The sequence below is a fragment of the Lepidochelys olivacea genome (assembly GCF_965140295.1).
Source record: "Lepidochelys olivacea isolate rLepOli2 genome assembly, chromosome: 15".
NCBI classification, from domain to species: domain Eukaryota; kingdom Metazoa; phylum Chordata; order Testudines; family Cheloniidae; genus Lepidochelys; species Lepidochelys olivacea.
This window is the reverse complement of record NC_140425.1, coordinates 14,635,899-14,658,723: the sequence shown is the minus strand read 5'-3', so window position 1 is coordinate 14,658,723 and position 22,825 is coordinate 14,635,899. Positions and strand designations below refer to the sequence as shown.

The 22,825-nt window shown below is 43.3% G+C and overlaps 3 protein-coding genes across 7 annotated transcripts; 2 read left to right on the top strand and 1 right to left on the bottom strand.

Annotated features, from left to right (window-relative positions):
- Nucleotides 1-1,470: 1,470 nt before the first annotated feature.
- Nucleotides 1,471-7,616, bottom strand: SNRPD3 (small nuclear ribonucleoprotein D3 polypeptide). Of its 3 annotated transcripts, none has more exons than XM_084648758.1 (4): nucleotides 7,480-7,616; nucleotides 4,238-4,387; nucleotides 2,694-2,886; nucleotides 1,471-1,621 (listed from the first exon to the last, which is right to left on the bottom strand). In XM_084648758.1, exons 2-4 carry the CDS (start codon nucleotides 4,361-4,363, stop codon nucleotides 1,560-1,562), a joined length of 381 nt encoding a protein of 126 aa, XP_084504884.1. In that variant the 5' UTR covers nucleotides 4,364-4,387; nucleotides 7,480-7,616; the 3' UTR covers nucleotides 1,471-1,559. The 3 variants fall into 3 exon arrangements, with proteins under 3 accessions (XP_084504884.1, XP_084504883.1, XP_084504882.1); XM_084648757.1 differs by lacking the exon at nucleotides 7,480-7,616 and adding an exon at nucleotides 6,371-6,507; XM_084648756.1 differs by lacking the exon at nucleotides 7,480-7,616 and adding an exon at nucleotides 6,408-6,532 and having other exon boundaries at nucleotides 1,473-1,621.
- GUCD1 (guanylyl cyclase domain containing 1) lies at nucleotides 6,749-21,007 on the top strand. 3 transcript variants are annotated; one of them, XM_084648754.1, is made up of 6 exons: nucleotides 6,749-7,196; nucleotides 9,732-9,816; nucleotides 11,245-11,410; nucleotides 12,199-12,290; nucleotides 14,106-14,347; nucleotides 14,871-21,007. In XM_084648754.1, exons 1-6 carry the CDS (start codon nucleotides 7,154-7,156, stop codon nucleotides 14,960-14,962), a joined length of 720 nt encoding a protein of 239 aa, XP_084504880.1. In that variant the 5' UTR covers nucleotides 6,749-7,153; the 3' UTR covers nucleotides 14,963-21,007. The 3 variants fall into 3 exon arrangements, with proteins under 3 accessions (XP_084504880.1, XP_084504879.1, XP_084504881.1); XM_084648753.1 differs by lacking the exon at nucleotides 6,749-7,196 and adding an exon at nucleotides 7,630-7,737; XM_084648755.1 differs by lacking the exon at nucleotides 6,749-7,196 and adding an exon at nucleotides 11,703-11,796.
- Nucleotides 17,778-22,762, top strand: LOC311531406 (uncharacterized protein). The gene is made up of 3 exons (XM_084648752.1): nucleotides 17,778-17,911; nucleotides 21,019-21,622; nucleotides 22,211-22,762. The coding sequence occupies exons 2-3, from the start codon at nucleotides 21,040-21,042 to the stop codon at nucleotides 22,729-22,731; spliced, it is 1,104 nt and encodes a 367-aa protein (XP_084504878.1). The 5' UTR covers nucleotides 17,778-17,911; nucleotides 21,019-21,039; the 3' UTR covers nucleotides 22,732-22,762.
- Nucleotides 22,763-22,825: the final 63 nt, after the last annotated feature.

Sequence of the window (22,825 nt, the reverse complement as noted above, 5' to 3'; positions counted from 1 at the left end):
AATTAGCATGGGGGAAATAGTTTTTACTTTGCGTAATGACCCATCCACTCCCAGTCTTTTTCAAGTCAAATTTAATGGTGTCCAGTTTGCAAATTAATTCCAATTCTGCAGTTTCTCGTTGGAATCTGTTTTTGAAGAATTGCGACTTTTAGGTCTGAAATTGAGTGACCAGGGAGACTGAAGTGTTCTCCGACGGGTTTTTCATTTCCCCATGCTAATTTTTCCCCTACTGTTACTCACACCTTCTTGTCAACTGTTTGAAATGGGCCATCCTGATTATCATTACAAAAGTTTTTTTCCTCCTGCTGATAATAACCCACCTTAATTGATTAGTCTTGTTACCGTTGATATGGCAACACCCATTTTTTTATGTTCTCTGTGTATGTGTGTGTGTATATATATATATATATATATATATATATATATATATCTTCCTACTGTATTTTCCACTGCATAAGTGGGTTTTAGCCCACGAAAGCTTATGCCCAAATAAATTTTAGTCTCCAAGGTGCCACAAGGACTTTTTTTTTTTGGGCTGATACAGACTAACACAGCTACCACTCTGAAACCTAAGCAAGGACAGTCTTTCCTTTTAAACTCTCCAGATACATCAATCAATATTTCAGTAAAGTGAATTGGAGGGAACTATAAAATTATGCTGACTGACAAACCTTTCATATTTGCAAAGTCAGAAACTATGCTATGCTATTTCTGTCTTTGAAAAGAAGATCACAACTCAGATTCTGGATGCATTCTCGTAATATGGAAGATGCAAGGCTCTATTTTTAGTTTGGCCCTTTCTCTGAATGTAGTGTAATATTTTTGGCAGCAAATCCTCAGCCATCCAGCTATTTATTCAGTCATATTATTTTGACCCAATAAGGTAGCCAGTCGCCAAATTCTCTTGTCCTCCCCATGACCTGTTGCATGCCTTTTTTTTCCCCAATACCTCCCTACTGCTAACAGCACTGCAAAATGAGACAGCAGCTTCTTCAACAGCTCACTTGGTGATTTAGAGGAAAAAAGTCAAGAGATGCTGCTTACAGAACTGTCAGCAATGAATCAGTCATCCCCACCAAGATCCTGTATTGGGTCACAGGGCCACAGCAAACCCCTGAAACACTCAACATGAGAGACAAACACTCTGCCAGTTGAGAATGCATCCTCTCTTACCTAAAAATATACATCTAGATGGTGACTTAACTCTTTTTTGCAGAGTGGATGGCAACAGGATTTAGTGAGAAAAGCCAGGGACACAAAGACGTACTTGAAATGCAAGATTTAACCAAAAAATACTGAGAACGCACACATCCAGGTACCAGTCTCTATTTCAAGATGGATTTAGAAATAATCTGCTCTATTATCAATATACAATACTCTTCCTGCTACAAAAAGCTATCACCTCATCAGCTGTGTCCCAGGCAAGACCTGTCAACACACAACAGCACACAAAACTTTCTATTTTGTCAGAAACAGATTTTTATTTAAACAGAAACCTAACTGCTGCACCCGTAGTAAATTAAACCCTTAAAAACAAAAAAGGTAAGTCAAGTCCAAAATTATCTTCGCTTCTGGAAAATGTTGCCACGGCCCATTCCACGACCTCTTCCTCTTGCAGCCACTGAAGAAAAAAAATAAGGGATCATGTGGATCTGACATAACTGCATGTTTATAAGAATCTACACGTCTTGTATCAAAGATATTTTTGCAGTGCCAATCACTATAGTATCTAGCCTCTTGTGCTGGGTTAGCAGTGTGGAAACTAGGTTACGCTATACAGTTCAGAAGGAGATGTACTGCTCTAATTCCCAGAGTGCTCTATGATGGGGAGCAGAAGCTAATGTTTACATGCTTCTAGTCATGAAACAGATGCAACTAACAACAGATTGGCAGTAAAACAAAATGAAACGTTTGTATTCATTCCATTTAGTGGCACAAACCTGCAGCCCAGGAGACCTAGATTAAGAAGTCAGTGCCATGCCAGAGACATTTTTAAATAACATTTTATCACCACCATTATTACATACCACGCTTGAACAGATTTCGAAGTGATCTACAAACATCTTAATCCCTATAAGCAAAAACCTTTTCAAAGTAATCTAAATAAGCATAAACAGCCCCAAAATATTTGCTCTTAATCATTATGCACCAATCCACATAATTTAGGCCTAGTCAAAGATAAAGGAAGTCTGACTTAAGTTCAAATCCTTGTGTATTTAAGTGCCATTTTTACATTTAAATTAATTCTTCAATGATAACTGAAGTAGATATGATTAACCCAATGATTCAAATAGCTGCTTCAGAATCTGCACACATATACTCAGGGAGCACAAAATCTTCAGTTTTATGTGGGAGAGTTGAGTTGAGTTGAGATTTTAACTAACTAGACCCTTAAGACCCTAGTATTTTTTGAACTAATATTACTATTTTTAAATTTTCTAAAGCACTAGAAATTTGAGTTTGACAATAAAATCAAGGGGGAGGGGAAGGGGGGGGAATAAAGTGCAAACTTCCCAGTTATTAAACTTTCCCCTCTGGATACCTGCCAAATAAACTCCTCTTACTCCTTGTGACATTCATACTTAAGTGATGTAATAAACCGAACTCTTTGTACTACAGAACTCTTGATAATGACAGCCACTTCAGTTTCCTAATTGACAGGAAACTTAATGACCAAACACAGAGGTACCCACCTTGGGCTTTGAGAATAGCTGCTTTGCCTCGTCCAGCCCCAGAACCCTGGTTTTTATTCTTCATACTCTTTAACATAGGAGCATTTTTCAACATATCTGGCAAAATGAGGAACCGTATCTTGCTACCCCTAATGTACACCTGCTCCAGCTGTGCCACTCTCCCATCTCTGTATGTCACTGTTATGTTGGACATCTGGAAGACATAAAACTGATCAGTGCCTATAACAGCCTATTAAATAGTGAAATGTTCCAATTTGTTTTGGCTACTGAATTCTGATTTAAAGAAGTCTTCTTTCAAACACAGAAAGCTCTCTGGCTACGTAATAGCATGAGCATGTGTGTTCAACAGAATAGCTTTCCAGGACTGTTTTGAAACTGATTTCTAAGAGAAGCTTTCATCTGTTTTGTGCTAACATGGATTGGTATTTTTCAGAAGTTGCAGCAAGTTGACTAATGTAAATGGAATCCCAATTAAGAGAATCCCCTGAAACAGCACCGCAAGATCACTAAGAATCTTTCAAAGACATCATAATCTTACATAAGTTTGGTCTTTTACTTGTGTGCACAGTGTTTGTTAGAGTAATCTAGCCAGCAAAAATCAGATTCAGCATTCAAGATCAGATCAGCATACAAGTACACAGCAGATTTACATTAGACTGGGTGTGTGTGTAAAAAACATGGTTGAGCGGGGGAGGAGAGGGGGTGGAGAAGAAGAGAATAACCCATTGAGCCTGGTACACAAAGAACAATAAGACCAAGGACTATTTAAATCATTACTCAGAAGGTCTGTTAACTCTGGCACTCTTTGTCAATTGCAGTTATTTATGGGAGACAACACATTTTAAACTATTGCAATTTTACTAATCCTGGGGATTTAGTAGGCTATTTTGATCCCTCCCAGAGTTGTATTTCTAGTAACAAATTCCTAAAGTTGTTCACATTAACACATATAAGCTTTGTTTACATTAGGGATAAAACAGGAACTCACTGACAAGGGGAAATCTCTTTCCTTCTGTAGTATCACATATATTAGTTTATTCTAACAAAAGTAATTTCTTATGAGATGAGAATGATTTGCGATTTGAATGTGAAACTCTAGTTCTAAAAATCAATTAGAATTACACCATATTCAAGTATCTGGCTTTGTGTGTGCTTTAAAAAAAATTTATGATATAGTTTTTCAAAACACTGATTTAGAGAAAACATATCCTGAGCTAATGAGTCGAGTCGAAGCTAGCTGTTGAAATAACGAACGATATTAGCAGAAATACCATTATCTCAAACTAGTCACAGAACAGAGTTCTGAAAAATGCATAAGAATTTCTGATAGGAACAGGTGCTCCTGCCTATAAACCAAAAAGTTTAAGCTGTCCCCTCTCTAGAATGTCACAAGAGAGACTCATTTTGGCAAAGCTATGAAGCAGGATAACTCATCTTTCTTTATCTCTGAGTAGAAATTGTCAGCTTTACTTAAATATTGACAATCAGCCAAAGATGGACCTTTCCAAAAATACACCATTCACATCCCCTTTTCCCACACATACCTGGCAGTTCATGTTGTCCTCAGCCTCAATGAGTTTGCCACGGTAGACTTCCCCTGTATTGGTCTCACATGTCACGATGTGGCCCTCTGCCTCATGCAGCACTTTAATTGGCACTCCGATGGACATCTTTGCAGCAGTACAGCTCTAAACCTAGGCCAAAAAAAAGGAATAGCGTGTAAGTTTCTTTGCCTACATAATACAGATTTCCACTTAGACACCTTTAACAAACTTTTCTAGTCTAGAAAATACAGGACTACTCACTCGTTTTTTGTTTTTTTTCTTCACTTTTCCCACAGATTCAGTGTCCTTAAAAAGTGTCAACTTGATAAACAGGACTTCTGTCACCATGGCTATTCCCAGAACAGGTCATCAGTGTTAAGGCTTCTGTGCACATTGAACTGCTATGTAATTGCCCAATAGTTTTATTTTAAAGACTATGTTGGTCTCAAAATCTTGGTAGCAGGGAAAGAAATGGGGAACTCAGAGAGAGTCATGGAGGATGGGGAAGGAAAACTTTACAAATTTTCTACATTTTCAGAAGTACTGAGGAATTTGATGGGTTAGTCAAGAAACAGGAGTGAGAGGCTCTTTTATAATAATTTTAGAAGAGTTAAGTAGACATAACTAACTTTGTGATGGCCCATACCAGCCAAATGAAACCAGAGTAAGAATACCAAAGCAGTGGAATCAGCAGTTTCAAAACACTAGCTTGCTACTAGCGAAAGAAAATACTACTTTCCTTTCAGTTAGAGATGCTGACTCACACACAGTGTATTCACAGAATCTCATTTCTTGATGGAAGTGATACTTACAAAGAGGTAGGAACTACATAAAGAGCATTCCATATTACATTACTGTATTTCTAAGTATCATAATAAAAACATACAACATGCTGGACATTCCCCAAGATATAAATGTTAGTGTAATGTCTCACAAGCTTGTGATGGAGGTATCTGTACCACATAGGGGATTTTCTCAAGCTTTGGGAGCACTGTTTTAGTGCACAAATTTTCTATTAAAGTGACACAGAAGCAATGTGACTTAAAGTGACATTTCTGATACAAGAGCTATTTCCTTTCAGAAATGCCTGAGGTTGAGAATATATATGGTCTCCACTAGAAGAATTACCTTACCATACAGGAAAGAGTTGTTATATCCATGTTGGTCCCAGGATATTAGAGAGAAAAAGTGGGTGAAGTACTTCCTTTAATAAAGATATAAGAGCTCTGTGTAGCTTGAACCCTTGTCTCCTTCACTAACAGAAACTGGTACAACAAGAGATATTACCTCTTTAGAATTGGAAAGAAATGGCTAAGGAGCCTATTAAAATGATATGGCAAGGCCAGCGATGTGCATTACATCCTGATGCTGCAAATCCTTACTTATGCAGTCATGGACCTAAAGGGAACTATTTATGTAAGTAAATTATTTATATATATATATATATAAATCTCATTAAGTAATTCTTACTAACCATCTAGAGGGTATGTTTTGAACTACATAAAAAACCGACTCCTATCTAATTTAATAGATGAAGGACTCACCTGGCAGCTACACTGCATGGTTCTGGTCTCTCGTCTCACCCCATCCCTTCCCCGCTGTAACTAGGACTGTTGTAATTAAAGAGGACGAAAGGTGGTGGGAAAATCGTGTGTGGGGAGGTGGGGGTGAGGTGAAATGGGATGTTTCTATACTCAGTTGAAGGCAGTTCTAAACTTTAACCCTTTTTGTTTTATTAAAAGTCAGAAAGGACTTCTTAAAAGGGGCAGGTTAGTCAGACATACAAAACCTTCCACCGTGGCGCCCGGTTATACCCCGCCAACCTCCTGGGCCGGGAAAAGCAAAGGACCCAGCTACACCAATGCTCCACGGGGAGATCCCGACACACTCCTGGCGCGGTATTAAAACAAATCCGCCTCCACAGCCGCTAACCCCAGACGAGCTACAAGGCTCACGGCACCCACGTTGCCTCACCACTGCAGAGCTCGGGTCCTGACAGTGTCCCGGGGGATGGGGCGCCGACGGGAGCCCGGGCCCTCGGGCCACTGGGGGAGGGGAGCGCTGAGAAGAGACCCTCCCCCCACGGGGCCCCAGCCCAGCTCCCCACACGCAGGGCGGCCTGAGTTCACCCACCGGCCGGTGAGAGGCCGCGCTCCCGCCTGCCACTTACGCTCCGCGAGGCACCTCTCTATTCAGCGTGGGCTCAGCTTTACCGCTCTAATGGCCTCCCCCGATATCCCACCATGCCCCGCGCACCGGAACCGGAAAGGCCTCACTACCCGGAGAGAGCGCTTCCCGAGCGCCTCTCTCCTTTCAACTCTATGGTTCGTGAGCGGGCCCCCGGAGAGGGCGTCCCGCGGGGATACACCAGCCCCGAACAAAGGTTCCGCCTGCTTCCCCGGCCTGCGTGGCGGGTCGGGAAACCATGGCTCCGCCGCTGCGAGTTTTAACACACCCGGCCCCGGGGGCAGAGGTGAAAAGCCCCCCCCCGCCCGCCCGCTGTATCACTCGGGCATCTGGCTGGGGGTGCACATATACCCCCATAACGCCTGCCCTGTGGGGACTGCCCCGCGGACCCGCCCGGGGAGGGGGACGCGCGCTGCTGACAGCTGCCGGGGGCGGCGGGAATAGCCCCGGGGGCGGGTATGGCGACGCCGTCTTGAGCGCGGCCCGCTCCCTTCTCGCCACTTCCCCCCCCCCCAAGTCCCCGCTGTGCGGGGCTGGGCCCGGAGCCGCAGCTCTCCCGCCCGCCGCATCCGCAGCTCCTGCCGCCCCGCCCCTGCCAGGCAGCAGCACCGGGGCCGGCAGGAGCAGCGCCGCTCCGAGACATGTGGGGGTCCCGGCCCCGCCAAGCCTTGCAGCCCGGCCCGGGCCTGGCGGCCGCTCACTAAGCAACCTGGCCCCCTCTCCGCCGGCATGAAAAGCCCCAAGGAGGCCGCGGACTCGGAGCCGCCCTCAGGTCAGTGTGTCCCCGGGCGCGGCCGGGACGGGTTTTGGGGCCCAGCAAACGAGCCTCCTCCGAGCGACGCCCGCCCCCAGGGCACCCTCGCCAGCCCCTGCCCGGGCAGCCAGCCCACCCCGATGCCTCGGACCCCTGCCAGGGGGCCGGAGCCGCCTCGGACCCCCAGCCCCTTCGCTGCGCCCTGCCCGGGGGGGATCCAGACCCCCAGCCCCTTTCTGCATAACAATCTAACCCCCACTTGGCCACTTCATTTCAAGCGACGGCCTCCTACACGCGTTACCCCTTCTGCTTGACATCCGTCCCAAACTGTATTTGGCTCAGTGTCTCTGCTTCCTTTCCCAGAGCTGAGGAAAGATCTCTGCGTAGCTTGAAAGCTTGTACCTTCCACCAACAGAAGTTGGTCCAATAAAAGATGCCTACATTGACTCTCTTATGAGAAGTTTGAGGCATTCGCAGGCCCTGACTGGTCTGCAGCCCTTGCCAGCAATAGTCCTCTGCACACCCGCTGTTGTTCACACTGTGATCACTAATACAGCAGGTGAAGATTTAGAGCTAAAGCAGTATTTTAAAGGCTGGAGGAGATACCAGAAAAAATTACCTGTCCCTATAAGAGATATTACCCCCAAGCATATTAAGGTTCTGATTCTGCAGAGATGCCTGGATGGGATTTTTAAATCAGATGCTGCCGGTGAATGTAACTGCATGAATGGGGGGAGGGGGCTAGAATTAAACAGCTAAGACGGGGTCTATGCCCACTTCCCTGAGCACCGTTCTGCAGCGTCTTCTATAACTAATACCTTGTGCGGAAGCTCTTCCTGTTGAACTGGGTTCAGTGTGAGAATCTGGGTATAATTTAAATACCAGATAGTTATTTTCCAACAGAACATTCTGGGCTTTTGAGTGTATAGTGAAAAAAAAAAAGGAGTCCTGGGATTGGATTTGTATCACTCTGGACAGACGATAGAACTAGGGCACTCAGTTTGGGAAGATACCACTGTTCCAGGAAGATGTGGTGTCTTCGCAAGCTACCGGCAAATCCTTCGAGGATCTGTCTTCCCTACACTTCCAGGTCTATCAGATCAGGGATAATGGTTGCACCAACCTGCCTAAGATCCATGTTGAGGAGGAGGGTGGTACTGTCCACTAGGGATCTGGAATTAGTGGCTGCTTTTTGTAAACCTGTCACACTGAGTATTTACCAAACTGGAGATGATCATCCAGTTCAGTTTATTGCTGGAACATATTTTATCACTTCATTTATTCCAGAACAGCTGGCAATCATCCTCATCTAGGGATCTTGAAAAGTAATATGAAGTTGGTGCAGCAAAGGGTGTGTAAGGCAAGGTAGGATGGCTGGCAACTCGATAAATCAAAGGAAATTAGTTGACACATTAGGCTTCAGTTATTACTGTTTGAGATTATAATGTAGAAAATGTGTTCTTGGACCTAATGGGGTAGAGTCCTTAGTGGAAAATGAGGTTAGTATAATCCACCAGCAGGGATTTATGACAAATGATTTATAATTCCTAATGTGAGTAGGCCTTGGGGATTAGCATTTCCTTTAGTATAATGAGTTAGTACATTGATCTGTGCTGGCCAGACGTAGATTAACTAAAGAGACTTGATGTCCTCAGCAGGTACACTGGTTTTCAAAGCTACAAGGGAAAGGCTAGAAAGAATGGAATACATAGGAATGTGAGAAATTTTGGAAGGAGGCCACAAAATCCACGATGGCCTGTTTCTGCTAAAAGCATTTTGGGCATATCTTCCCTAGAAAATTACATCAAGTTAGAGCACAACCTTGAGGAGTTGATGTTGACCATGACTAGCCCACATGATGTTGAACACACCTTGTCCTGGTCTTTACACTGACTGCAAAGACACAGTTGCCATTGCATTAACACAACTTCTCACAGTCTTGCTGTAGCTCAGTGTAGTGTTCTTGAGGAGACAAGTCCTCCTATTGTTTCTGTTGATCACAGGCTCAATTAGCACTTCCTTGTGGCATGGTATGTTTTTTTGCTGGATGAACACGCTTGAGTATTGGCACATCTTTGGTGGTTAGAGTGCACAGAAGGTTGCCACAGTCACAAAGTCTGTTTAAACCCAGAGACTCAGTTTTGGACACACCACAAAAGAAGATAAAAAAGTCTGTTGATCTCCTGATCTCTCTCTTAGGGTGTGATTACCGCTTTGTGATCATACAAGGGCCATGACCAGAAAAAAATTTAGGGCGGAAGAGGTGGATGAATTTGCTACAGAATTGGCCAGACCTGTAGCAAAGAGGGAGTGTCAGGTTAAAACAGATGCTTGATGGTTCACTTACTTTTACAATTTGGAAAAGGACCGTTTAAAAAAAATATTAAATTTATGCTGAGAAGCATAACCTGCTAATGGGACAAAATAAAAAGTGTTTCTCAAGTGCCCCAGTACAGCACAAGAGGACTGCTAATACTAATGTGTGGAAGGATACACACATCCAGGCTAACTCACCTATCATGCTCTTCTAACGATGCGTTGTTTTTACTCCAGCTGACTATGTCCAGTTGCAAGTGCCAGTTATTCAGCAGTTGTACCATTGGGACTGTGGGCTAGCCTGCTCCAGGATGGCATTGCAGTAAGTAACTGATTGTGGTTCAAAGGAGTGGGTTTGAGCATGGGGAGTTGGGAAATGTTATCCCCACTGTAGGACCCTTCCTAAGACCAGGATCGAAGATCAAAGGAGAAAAGTTGGGTGGGGCAGCTGTGACTAACCTCACATCTTCATCAGACCATATTTTCTCCAATGCCCTGCAAAGGATTACTGCTGCCTCGTTGGGCATAGCACCAGTATTCCAGCAGGAGGAAAAGAAAACACAGACGAAGGATAATTAACCAAGTTTCTTGATATATACAAAATATCTGATTAACTTTAAGAACTCTGTAGATTAGCATGTTTAACCCAATAGAATGTTATCCTTGCAGATTAGCACGTTTTGTCTGACAGAATGTTCTCTCTGCTTATTGGAACTGTTACAAATCACAGCATTATAATTCCCTTGAATTCCTTTGTGTGTGTCTTCAAATGACAAGCAGGTTTCTTCTGTATTTATAAGAGTTAGTATCTTGCCACTGTCCTATTGGGCATCCGTTCTGTGGGGTAAATGTTTTCTGTTCCAGGAATATGAATTTCAAAACTATTCTCTGTGTTGCCCATTTTCTTTAACCTACTAGCTGTCCTGCTGAACTAGTCTTTCCTTCCACAGAGGAACACGAGCTTAGGTGCAGGAGAGTGAAATACCTATTTAGATGTCCACTTAGTAGATATGAAGCAGAAGATTTTCATTTCTCTCCATCCCTTCTGCCAAGACGTTAGTCCGTGCGCTGGTAATTTCCCATCTTGACTACTGTAACCTCTGCCTCTAGCCTCTCCATCCCCCTCTCCTCTTTTCCTTTCCACTTTATTCAAAACCTCCGTTGCCAAGATCGATCTTACCCTGCCGATCTGACCTTGTGTCTTTCCCTCTTGAATTCCAATGGCTTCCTTCCTTTTTTCTGCATTCCAAGCCTCTCAACTGTTTTTCATTCACACTACCCTTAGTGCCTAAAGCAACCTTCCTTTGAATATTTACCGAGTTCCTTTCCTCCTTCAAAAAACTCCTTCTGAAACGCACCTATTCCATGAATCAATCCAGCTATAGTTGCCATACCCCTTCCTGCATTTGCTCTGTTGAATTCGTGCTTTTAGATTGTAAACTCTTCAGGATAGAGCCCCATTATTTGTTTAGCACAGCTAACCTCTTGTACAGCATCCTGTACACCTTTAGAATTGTAAAATAATTAAGACAGCACTAAATTTCCAAAAGGGAGACAGTCACCTGTGATAAATCCAGTGAAATGCTCCCTACCCCATTTCTTTGGAAATTTGTGGTTCATTTGTGGGTTGTATTTTGGTTGTTTCTCCCTATTGTTTCAGGTTTTCCCTTTTGTGATATTAAGAGGCTTTGGACTGTTAGACACACTTTCTGCTAATGTCTTTGCTTCCCCACTTCCTCTAATACCCCAGGTACCTGAATCGTTTGAATGATGAGGAATTTCAGAAAGCCATCCGGGAACTCCGGTTAACAAAGAGTATCTGGACCATTGACTTGGCCTACCTAATGCGGCACTTTGATGTTAAGCATAGGTTCTGCACACAGACACTTGGAGTGGACAAGGGCTATAAAAATCAGGTGAGCATCTTCGTTCACTGGGAAATATCAGGCACTTTCCATCACGCTCCATCAGGGCCATGCTGGTGGAGCTGTGTTATTGATGTGGTTAACCTCCGTTCCTGTAAGCAAGGTTTGTCTATTGCCAAACTGTCCATGAAACAATTCCAAACCCAGGTTAGACATGGTCCCGGATATTTTCCGGCACTGATTCCATGATGTACGTTTTAAAAAATAGTACCAATTCAGTGTTCATGAAAGGTTCCAGCCTATTTAACAGCCTTGGAGACTGAAGCCCTCTATTTATCTACAGAACAGGTACAGCCTGGGCAGCAGCAGTGCTAGCTTCCACTACACTTCCCCCGCCAACGTGCCTCAACCTTGACCTGGAGGAACCACCTCTAGAGGTGAGAGGGGAATTCAGTCTCCATGTCCATTCAATCCTTGGCCTCTGTTGATATTGCCAACAAAAGGGCCAATTCGATCCAGTAGTGGTTATGGTTTTTCTTATGTGGAGTCCTGAAATCTAAGAACTAAGTTGATAAGACCAGATTCATTTCACATAGGCAGCTCAATAGCCATCAGCTGGAGACTGCAATAACCACTGACCTGGACTGAATTTGAACTGATGAACTAGAGGAGAGGTTCTTATCCTGTTTCCGGTGACCTGAGGGAGAATGACACCGTAACCCATTATCAACCCCCTAAACCACCCAGTCCCTCTCTAACCGGTTTTTAATTGAAGATTCACTTTACTAGGGTGAATTTCATTCTGATGAATTGTTCGTAAATTATTCTTTATCCCTTAGTCATTCTACAGGAAACACTTTGATACGGAAGAGAACAGAGTGAACCAGCTGTTCGCCCAAGCCAAAGCCAGCAAGGTGCTGGTGGAGAAGTGGTGAGCTTGTCATTTCATCTCCTTTTCCCTTTGGAGACTGTAGGGGCCTGAGTCTCCTTTCACACTTGTCTAACTCCTTTGAGTTACCTCTGACTGCGCTGGTGTAAGTCAGACTGAATTCAGGCTCCACCCCCTCTTTATTTCCCACGCTGTCTTTTCACTTCCATTGAGACAGAGGGAGGAAGCAAAATGGGAAGAAGAGCAGAAAAGTGGAGCCCTGAAAGGGGAAAAGCAGTATTTTGGATTTGCTGATGGGAAACTGGCTGTTTATTTAGGCCGAAAATTTGGTCTTCCATTAAGATAAACTAGTAGGTAATGTCTTCTAAATAGCTTTTATTAAAAAAAGTTGCCATCAGTGCTGAAGCGAATGTTGTAGTGGCACAAAACCCATTGTTCCCAGAGCGGTGCTAACACTGCTGAGCTCTGTACTTATAGAAATAAACCAAAATCAGGCATGCATGCTTTTGCTCCCTTGGAAACCCTGTAATTTACAATATTTTCCAAAGGAAGGATGACATCATAGGAGAAGGAACCTCCCCAGAGAGAGACTCAAACATGGGAGAGAGAAAAATCACACTCGTGGCTTAAAACCCTTTTGCTGACAGCAAAATTTGGAAGAGGAGAAAAGACTCTGATTGTAAATGGGTATAAACTGAAGTCAAAGAGTTGCATCCACTTCCACCAGGGTTGCATTTGACTCTGCATATTGTTTACTGGGGTGGATGAGTAGTAGCAAGAGAAAAAAGGGAAGGTACTATTTGTGCCTAGAAACAATGGCCTTATTGTGTTTTTACATGCTTTTTTAAACCTGCATTTGCCAGAGTCTTTAGTGCCCTGTTAATGTACTCAGAGTTTGCATGGCAACATCTATCCTAGTGCTGTGACCTGGGGGGAGGGGGAGGGGGAGGAGGAGGAGGCGATGGCAAAAATCTAGGCCATATCTTGCACAGTAACAAAGCTTTAGCATTTGGCTCACATCAGAGATTGGGGGGGGAGGTTGTATTTGCGCCTGTGCAACACTAGGATTGAGAAGGCAAGGGGAACAGCAGTGCCGGAAGAGATTAAAAAGGACATCAGCCTGAACATTTGGATCTGATCCAGGGGATGAGTGCAGACTGGTATGGAACACACCATCTGTCTGTGTCTCTGAATGAAGAACTTCAGCTCAAACAAATGAGATTACCAGGTGGGCATGGGTGATTTTCATGCTCTTAAATTGGGCACAATAAAATATTAGAACAACAATCCTGGCAAGAATAGAGAGCCAGACAATGCAACTTTATAATTGGGAAGCTGTATTCTTACCTGACAAAGGTATCTTAGGATGCAGAGACCAAGATGATTGGGGATCTTATGCCATCCAATCCCTCATCTGAGAAAGACTTGGTGCTTTAGAGACCAGCTGCATTTGGGCTTCCAGGTGGTGGAATGGGATTCTACAGCATCCCTAACTGCCCCATAAATTAACTAATCTCCCTAGTGTTGAATGGTTATCTCATACTTCTGACAAAAATGCTGCTCCTCCAGGGCATCTGAGACATCCTGAGATTCTATTCATTTTAAAGCATGCTCTATAGAATTTCAGCCAGAATGGCTCTGCTTTTCACTGGCAGTGAGGGTATAATAGACTTGGATGGAATACCTACTGTCCGCAGCTGCAGTAGAGCCCTCAACAACAAAGATATGTAAAATAATCATAGCAGTCACATAATGAGATGGACATCATCCACACTCACATGGTTGGGAGAGCCCAATCCAGTGAATACAGATCTCTCTCCTACACTTCTTTGTGAATGTCTGAATTTTCTTCTGCAGCACAGTGACTGTCCAGGACATTCAGGAGCACCTGTCCCAAGGTCATGTAGCCATTGTCCTGGTGAATGCAGTCTTGTTACTGTGTGAACTTTGCTCAAGTCCTGTCAAATATTGCTGTTTCCTCCCTATTGGCCAGAAGTGCTTCTGCAGGAATCCTGACTACCAGGGCCATTTCATTGTATTGTGTGGCTACAACAAAGCCTCAGGGAGTGTCTACTACAACAACCCTGCCTATGCTGACCGTGAGTAGCTGAACTTTACTTCATTCTGTGTGGATTCTCCATCTTCTCATTACTAACATGTGCATAATGCAAAACCAGCTGGAGTTTCCCGATACCAGGCATCTGAGTCAGGCGGCACCAGCTGATTGGCCCATGATTGTTCTTACAGAATTCAGTGATTTCATTCTTTTTTGTGCTGTGATTCAGATGAAGCATTGGAAATACATTCTAATAGGTTCTTCTATGGCCTTCATACCTCTGATTGAGTATTCAGAGGGACACAGTTTAGGAGAGCTAACCTGTACACGTTCGGTATCTTGAAGAAAGAACAACATGGTGTGTGATTATACAGAGCCAACTTCTGCAGTTGTTATGCAAATAAGCATTCCCCTTGACATCAATGGGACTACTCAAGCGAGTAAGGGCTGCAAGATCAAGCCCATGAGGTCTAGTTCTTGGTTTATCCAAAGCCAGGCTAAGCGCTGTTCATGAGCAAATTCTTCCCCTGGCTCAGCTTGACTAACACTCTGCTCCTGTCCCACAGGAACATGCAGCACCAGCATAAGTAACTTTGAGGAAGCCAGGACAAGTTACGGCACAGATGAGGATATCCTGTTTATCTACACGGACAGCTGACATCCAAGCTTGCTGCTTTGTCATTTCTGGTGCAGTCTGCCCAGCACTCGCATGGCAGCTGGCTGCTTGTCTCAGGACTCTTACTGCAGAGACTTAGCTCCTAAATTGCAGTGGGATCTTAAACAAGGGATGCTTTATAGACATTCATACAAATATATTGCAGTGTTGTCTTCATCTTTTTATTCCTGATGATGAACTATCTGATGTTGCAATATATAACACAAACACATTTTAATTTTAACGTTGCACATTTGAGAGCAGTTTCAAAATGCAATCCCCTCAGAGTCCAACTCTTACAGTTGGCTATGAGCTTGTTTCTGAATTAAAGACTTGAAATAAAATACACCAAGTACACAAATTTAATCTTCACTTGGAAATTTGTGCAGTTTCAGCTACACGAAGCAAGAAAGGAAAAAGAGGAAATACATATTGGTTTGCCTTCAAAACTGCCAGAGCTGATCTTCATTCATGATTTAATGATCAGAAGGGTGTAGATAGGATAAATGATTAACCTGCCCCATGATTATTTTTTTTCAAGGAAGAAAATGATTGGTCAGCTGTTGACATACTGTGGCAGATCCTATCAGCATTGCCTGCATAATGGGAATGAAATACCATTTACGAAGCAAGCTTCTTGTGTAAACCCAGCTTGACTGCTCTCAACACCTGTACCTTGGAGTTGAGTTTGCAGTTTGGACTTATTGTCAGTGGAGGATCAGTCTTCCTGCTAAGGGCTATAGGCTACTCCTTCCAAGTAGTAAGCACCGCACCTAGTGTCATTTTGCCTACTGAGTTATCTTGCATGAGTTAAGACGTCTCTAGGAATGGCTTGACCAAAGTTCTGTGTTGCCCCAAAAGGGTGACTGGTGACATTTTATTTGGGTCTAAGAAATTTTAAGTCTGTATGCAAAGGCTTGGAAACATCTTTCTGCCCACAACACTCTCCCTCTCTCTCTGCAGTATCCGGGGATCAAGTCTAGGTACAGTTTTTAAACTGTTGATTAAGCAAATGCACTAGGTAAGTAGCCACCGAAGCACTGAGGGTTTATGCCTGGCATGCAGGGGGTTGCTTTAAATGTCTGGCAGGAGAAAGAACAGATTTTGCCCAAAGCCTGTATTGTAATTTGAGGTTAAACGTTTGTTGTTGAGATTTATTGAGGGATTTCCCAGGAATAGATACTGCCAGTAGCCCGGCTCAGAACTCTGCTTCTAATTGAGAAGGCAGGGAGAACAAACTTCTCTTGGCTGAAGTCCAAAGATGTTATAGCAGGAGTCCAGACTTTCTACCTCTTCTCACTCAGCAGCTGTGTTTTGGAATAAGCAGCAGGGTCCTCACTGCACTCTGATGCTTTAAGCTAAACTGTAAGATTGCAGCAGGCTGCATGCAGCCCCTTGAACATATTATCTGGGATCACCTGCCTGGCAGAGAAGCACTGAAGTGTAGGACAGAATTCAGCTTTGTCCTTACACTTCCTACAAATTTTGACTCCCAGTCTCATCGCCTCTTGAAATTTAGCTTTATGACTTTAACTACAATATAAATGTGCTTGATTTTATACTTAGCCTTTTCAGCTGAGAATTCAGATATGTACAATTGACTTCAAGACACGCTGGCAAACACTTTGGGCCCAAAATCTGGTCTACTCTAAAATTATAACTGGTTGGAACTCGCCTCCAAATTCTAAATGATTTTAAAAACAAAAGAAAAAAAGTTGCTATCGATGTAAGCACTATAACATTATGTTTTGTACCTAGACCTCCAGCCGAGGAGACACATCTTAAACCCATTTCCTAAAGCTGTAATCCTTGATGGTGCAGATAGTAAATACAAGGCACCCTTTCTGGTGAAAACAGTGTACAGGGAGTCAGTGTTTAGCAATACACTAAAGGATAAAAGTTGTAAGGAAAAACATTTTCTAATCTAGGTGGCTTGCAAACACTGGAGAGTACCCAAAAAGTACTTGACAGGGTATGTTCAATATAAGTTAGAGTGCTCCTTTCTTCAGTGCCTGAAATACAGTGGTAGGTGAGTAGAAATGCAGTTCCTTTGCAAAATCTGAAAAACGAGTTTGATGGAAACTTGTCTTCAATCAGAACTAATTTACAGCAGGTGTGGCTGGAATGCACTGAAGCACCCGCTGCATGTGAAGATGACTGGGAATTAGGATACAAGTCATTGGCTGACAGAACGGAAGCATCAGCAGTTCCATTACAATCACTGCAGAGGCCCTGTGGCCAAAACCACTAACAGGCTTTGCCTTATAATGCCTACAAAACTGGCTAAGCTACCAGCTGGCCACTGACTTAGAGAATTGTATGTCCAAGTCCATTTGTGTGTAATGCTTCACTGTGAAGGATTTCTAGCTATGTTACTAATAACACGTCTGTAAACTAACTAGTCAATATCTTTTTTTAATCTGTGCTTTTTTTCCCCATCACATAACTCCTCCAATATAATTTAATCACCATGGAATTTATTTACTGAAAAGGGTGTGTTTAGCCCAATGAAAATCGTTCTTACAGAGGGGTTAAGAGTAATGATATGTTGCCATACAGCTGGTTTGAGCTGGACTGTATTTGGTTCTGGTGTTCAGATTTTGGTTTTGAACCAATTTGAGAGCAGACATTACACTGCATGTATTCAACTCAAAGACAAAATGGAATCTTGTCTCATTGTGAGAATACCTAACGTAAATGATGGAAGCATATATATGGGTGTAATCATTTTTACTGCTGTTTGGGTTAAGTAGTATTTGGGTGGCTGGGTTTTAAATAGTTAAATGGAATTTAAAGATTAAATTACAGCTGATGAAGTGACAAAGAAAACAGGAGCCCTTCACTGCCACATGAACTCCTACAGCCAAGGAAAACAAGTTGAAGACTGCCCTGGAAAATGAGCCTAGAGAGAAGAGGTGAAGGCCATATTTGAGTAGAGCTGATATTGAGAAGGTATGAGTCAAATGTTAGGTTAAGAAAGAAGTTAATTGGGCAAAAATACAGAATGTCTTATCTTTTTTCAATTAGAAGTTTGCTTATCAAAAAGTTCACCCTGAGAATGTTTCTGTGTAATACCTTGTTTTATTCATATTGTCCACAGCAAAGAAAGGGATATTTTACATGCAGAGAAATTTTATACATAAATATATTTTTTCTGTAATTGAGCCATTCTCAATAAAGGTTTTAAGTGAACCCTATAGCATAGTGTAGCAGTAGCAGCTGTATTTGTCAACTAGTTTATTATCCAAAAATGTGTGAAGATCTTTAAAAGAAATATGTATTAAACTAAAAATGATACAATTAGCTGAAACTGCCATTTTGAAACTCTTAAGAGACAAATATTTACTTCAGTTGTGGGTACGCTGTCGTTAGGATTTAGGGTCTTATTCCTTTCACTTTTCCCAGACACATCACTACATCAGACTATAATGGGCAAACAAAAAGGGAAGCAAAACTGGTTACATTCCCAGCTCAAAGCATTCCATGTACCGTTGCTATCCACACCCTACATTTGTCTCAGGCATCACACAACCAGTGGGTATCCTAGCTGAGTGCAACTCTTTGGTTGAGGTCTTCTGCTCTGCACTGGGTGCAGTCTACACCAATTTCTCTGCATTGTTTGAAAGAAGCCACAAGAATTGCAACTGCTGCACCAGTTCAGCTGCTCCTTCTAATTCCATCTCACAATGCAATGCTGGGCTTTTGGAGGTTCCTTAATAGCCTCTAGCACCATTACTGGGTACTACAGGAGTACCCAAAAGCATTGGTTCAACTTATGGTGGTATGGTGTGGGGTGGGTATATGTGCTAAATTGCTGCAAGGTCAAACTAGGTGATAAACCGTAATGTCCTGTCATCATCCTTGCAATAGTTTCATTTGCTAGTGTTTACATACTTTTAATGGGATCAATACACAGAAGCCTTATCTGCACCAGTGATTCCCAACTAGTAGTCACGTCCTGTTTGGAGCCACTCTCTGGTTCTAGGTGGGCTGTATTAAATGCTTTATAATACAAAACAATAGAAGGAAAGCAATTAAATCCCAGACTCTACAGTTAAATTGTATAAAAAATAAATATGGCCAAATCTCAACCTGGCGGTGGTGCTATACAGAGAGATAACAGAAGATAGGCAAAAATACCCCACTGGAGAGAGAGAACAAGTCCTGCTGCTTACAAGCATTTCAGGCAGTTAGTTTTGCCACAGAGCTGGGGTTCCCTGCTTTCTTGTGCTGCTTGGATTAAGTGCTTAATTTGGGGGTGACACAGGGAGAGACAGGAAATTAAAAGTGAGCAGACAATGCATGTTATGAACAAAACTTTAAAATATTACATTTCTTTCTCTCTACTGACCCCCCCCACCCTCACCCCCTTTTCCCCACTTGCATCACATGGTCTGTTCCTGCACGTGATACTGAATGAATTCCTCTAGCATTTGTTATACCCATGCATCATGCAATGGCTGTATTTCTGGTGGGACAGTCACCGGACTGAAGGTTGGAAGCTACTTGCCTATACTACAGAAAAAAACTTCCTAGGCAGCGGCCTTCATTTTTTTTTTCCTTAATGTCATTTGGGGCTCTGCTTAGAAGCTTTAGTTGCCTGTATTTAAAAACTGGCTACAGGAAAATAAGACAACAAAATCCTGAAGTGCTATGGAAGTCTGCAATAGTAATACATTCCATTACAAAGTACTGAACACTGTTAGAGTTCTGTTTGGCTTGGCTGTAATATAAAAAGATGTCTCGCTACAAAGCTGTCTCTGTCCTTCACGGCCAAACTAATCAATTCTTTAGAAAGCAACGTTCATAATACCTTCATGGAGTTTAGAGTAAAGCCCTAATAGAATGTGTAGCATTTAATCCTGCTTGACTGACCTTTTTAAAATTGCAGAGCATTAAGATGGTTAAGATACAAATTGGATATTAGAGGCTAGATTCTGAACTAAATTTTATCAGTATAAAACAGAATAATGCCTTTGATTTCAATGGGAGTTACTCTGGTGTTACAGACCAATTTGGTTTTAGCACTGGAAAAGGTCTACAAAGTACCCAGTGTTACCCCCTGCCGTTGTGGGATTACTTTCTCACACTGTTTACTGATCACTTGTCATAAGTGTCCCAAACAAGGGAACTTCCACCAATTCTCTTAAGAAAATGATACCCTTACATTTTCTTATTGGGAGTTCTACAAACAAATCTTTTTCTCATTTTTATTCCATCTTAGTGCTACTCCACTTGCCGAGGTACAGTACAGAAATTGGAGTAAAGAGCCCTTTAAATCGAAAAAACTGGTTTGGTCATGTGGATGGAATCAGTTTTATTTCGAGGTAATTCGGCTAATTCCAAAAGAACCACGTACTGTAGACCAGGCCTTATATACTTTTAGACCCTTGGCTCACTCAAAGGTTTTTCTATAGCCCCCAGGTCCCTTTCATCTTCACTAAGCCAAGCCAAACCATACACATTTCGTTTTAAATCTTTCTTCACGAGAGAGTTAAAAATGGTTGCCAAAAATTAGGCTCCTAAATCCTTATTTGAGCACTGACATAAGAACCTAACTTCAGCCACTCTGTTTTTGGCCAGACATTTTCCTTCTGTATTTTCCCCTGTAAAACTAGTACTTGGAACATGCAGTTCATTTTTTTAAACCACCGATTTAGATACACCAATTCTCTAAGGCAGTGCTGCCCAACCTTATTATACTAGAAGGCCACAGAAATCTAAGCCCTGGTCTACACTAGGACTTTAGGTCGAATTTAGCAGCGTTAAATCGATGTAAACCTGCACCCGTCCACACAATGAAGCCCTTTATTTCAACTTAAAGGGCTCTTAAAATCGATTTCCTTACTCCACCCCTGACAAGTGGATTAGCGCTTAAATCGACGTTGCCGGCTCAAATTTGGGGTACTGTGGACACAATTCGATGGTATTGGCCTCCGGGAGCTATCCCAGAGTGCTCCATTATGACCGCTCTGGACAGCACTCTCAACTCAGATGCACTGGCCAGGTAGACAGGAAAAGAACTGCAAACTTTTGAATCTCATTTCCTGTTTGGCCAGCGTGGCAAGCTGCAGGTGACCATGCAGAGCTCATCAGCACAGGTGACCATGATGGAGTCCCAGAATCGCAAAACAGCTCCAGCATGGACCGAACAGGAGGTACGGGATCTGATCGCTGTTTGGGGAGAGGAATCCGTGCTATCAGAACTCCGTTCCAGTTTTCGAAATGCCAAAACCTTTGTGAAAATCTCCCAGGGCATGAAGGACAGAGGCCATAACAGGGACCCGAAGCAGTGCCGCGTGAAACTGAAGGAGCTGAGGCAAGCCTACCAGAAAACCAGAGAGGCGAACAGCCGCTCTGGGTCAGAGCCCCAAACATGCCGCTTCTATGATGAGCTGCATGCCATTTTAGGGGGTTCAGCCACCACTACCCCAGCCGTGTTGTTTGACTCCTTCAATGGAGATGGAGGCAATACGGAAGCAGGTTTTGGGAACGAAGAAGATGATGATGACGAGGAGGTTGTAGATAGCTCACAGCAAGCAAGCGGAGAAACCGGTTTTCCCAACAGCCAGGAACTGTTTCTCACCCTAGACCTGGAGCCAGTACCCCCCGAACCCACCCAAGGCTGCCTCCTGGACCCAGCAGGCGGAGAAGGGACCTCTGGTGAGTGTACCTTTTAAAATACTATACATGGTTTAAAAGCAAGCATGTGAAAGGATTACTTTGCCCTGGCATTTGCGGTTCTCCTAGATGTAGTCCTAAAGCCTTTGCAAAAGGTTTCTGGGGAGGGCAGCCTTATTGCGTCCTTCATGGTAGGACACTTTACCACTCCAGGCCAGTAACACGTACTCGGGAATCATTGTAGAACAAAGCATTGCAGTGTATGTTTGCTGGCATTCAAACAACATCCGTTCTTTATCTCTCTGTGTTATCCTCAGGAGAGTGAGATATAATTCATGGTCACCTGGTTGAAATAGAGTGCTTTTCTTCAGAGGACACTCAGAGGAGCCCATTCCTGCTGGGCTGTTTGCCTGTGGCTAAACAGAAATGTTCCCCGCTGTTAGCCACAGGGAGGGGGGAAGGTTGAGGGGGTAGTCACGCGGTGGGAGGAGGCAAAATGCGACCTTGTAACGAAAGCACATGTGCTATGTATGTAATGTTAACAGCAAGATTTACCCTGAAAGAGTGTAGCCACTGTTTTATAAAATGTGTCTTTTTAAATACCGCTGTCCCTTTTTTTTTCTCCACCAGCTGCATGTGTTTCAATGATCACAGGATCTTCTCCTTCCCAGAGGCTAGTGAAGCTTAGAAAGAAAAAAAAACGCACTTGCGATGAAATGTTCTCTGAGCTTATGCTGTCCTCCCACACTGACAGAGCACAGACGAATGCGTGGAGGCAAATAATGTCAGAGTGCAGGAAAGCACAAAATGACCAGGAGGAGAGGTGGCGGGCTGAAGAGAGTAAGTGGCGGGCTGAAGACAGGGCTGAAGCTCAAATGTGGCGGCAGCATGATGAGAGGAGGCAGGATTCAATGCTGAGGCTGCTGCAGGACCAAACCAGTATGCTCCAGTGTATGGTTGAGCTGCAGCAAAGGCAGCTGGAGCACAGACTGCCACTGCAGCCCCTCTGTAACCAACCGCCCTCCTCCCCAAGTTCCATAGCCTCCACACCCAGATGCCCAAGAACGCGGTGGGGGGGCCTCCGGCCAACCAGCCACTCCACCACAGAGGATTGCCCCAAAAAAAGAAGGCTGTCATTCAATAAATTTTAAAGTTGTAAACTTTTAAAGTGCTGTGCTTAAAGTGCTGTGTGGCATTTTCCTTCCCTCCTCCACCACCCCTCCTGGGCTACCTTGGTAATCATCC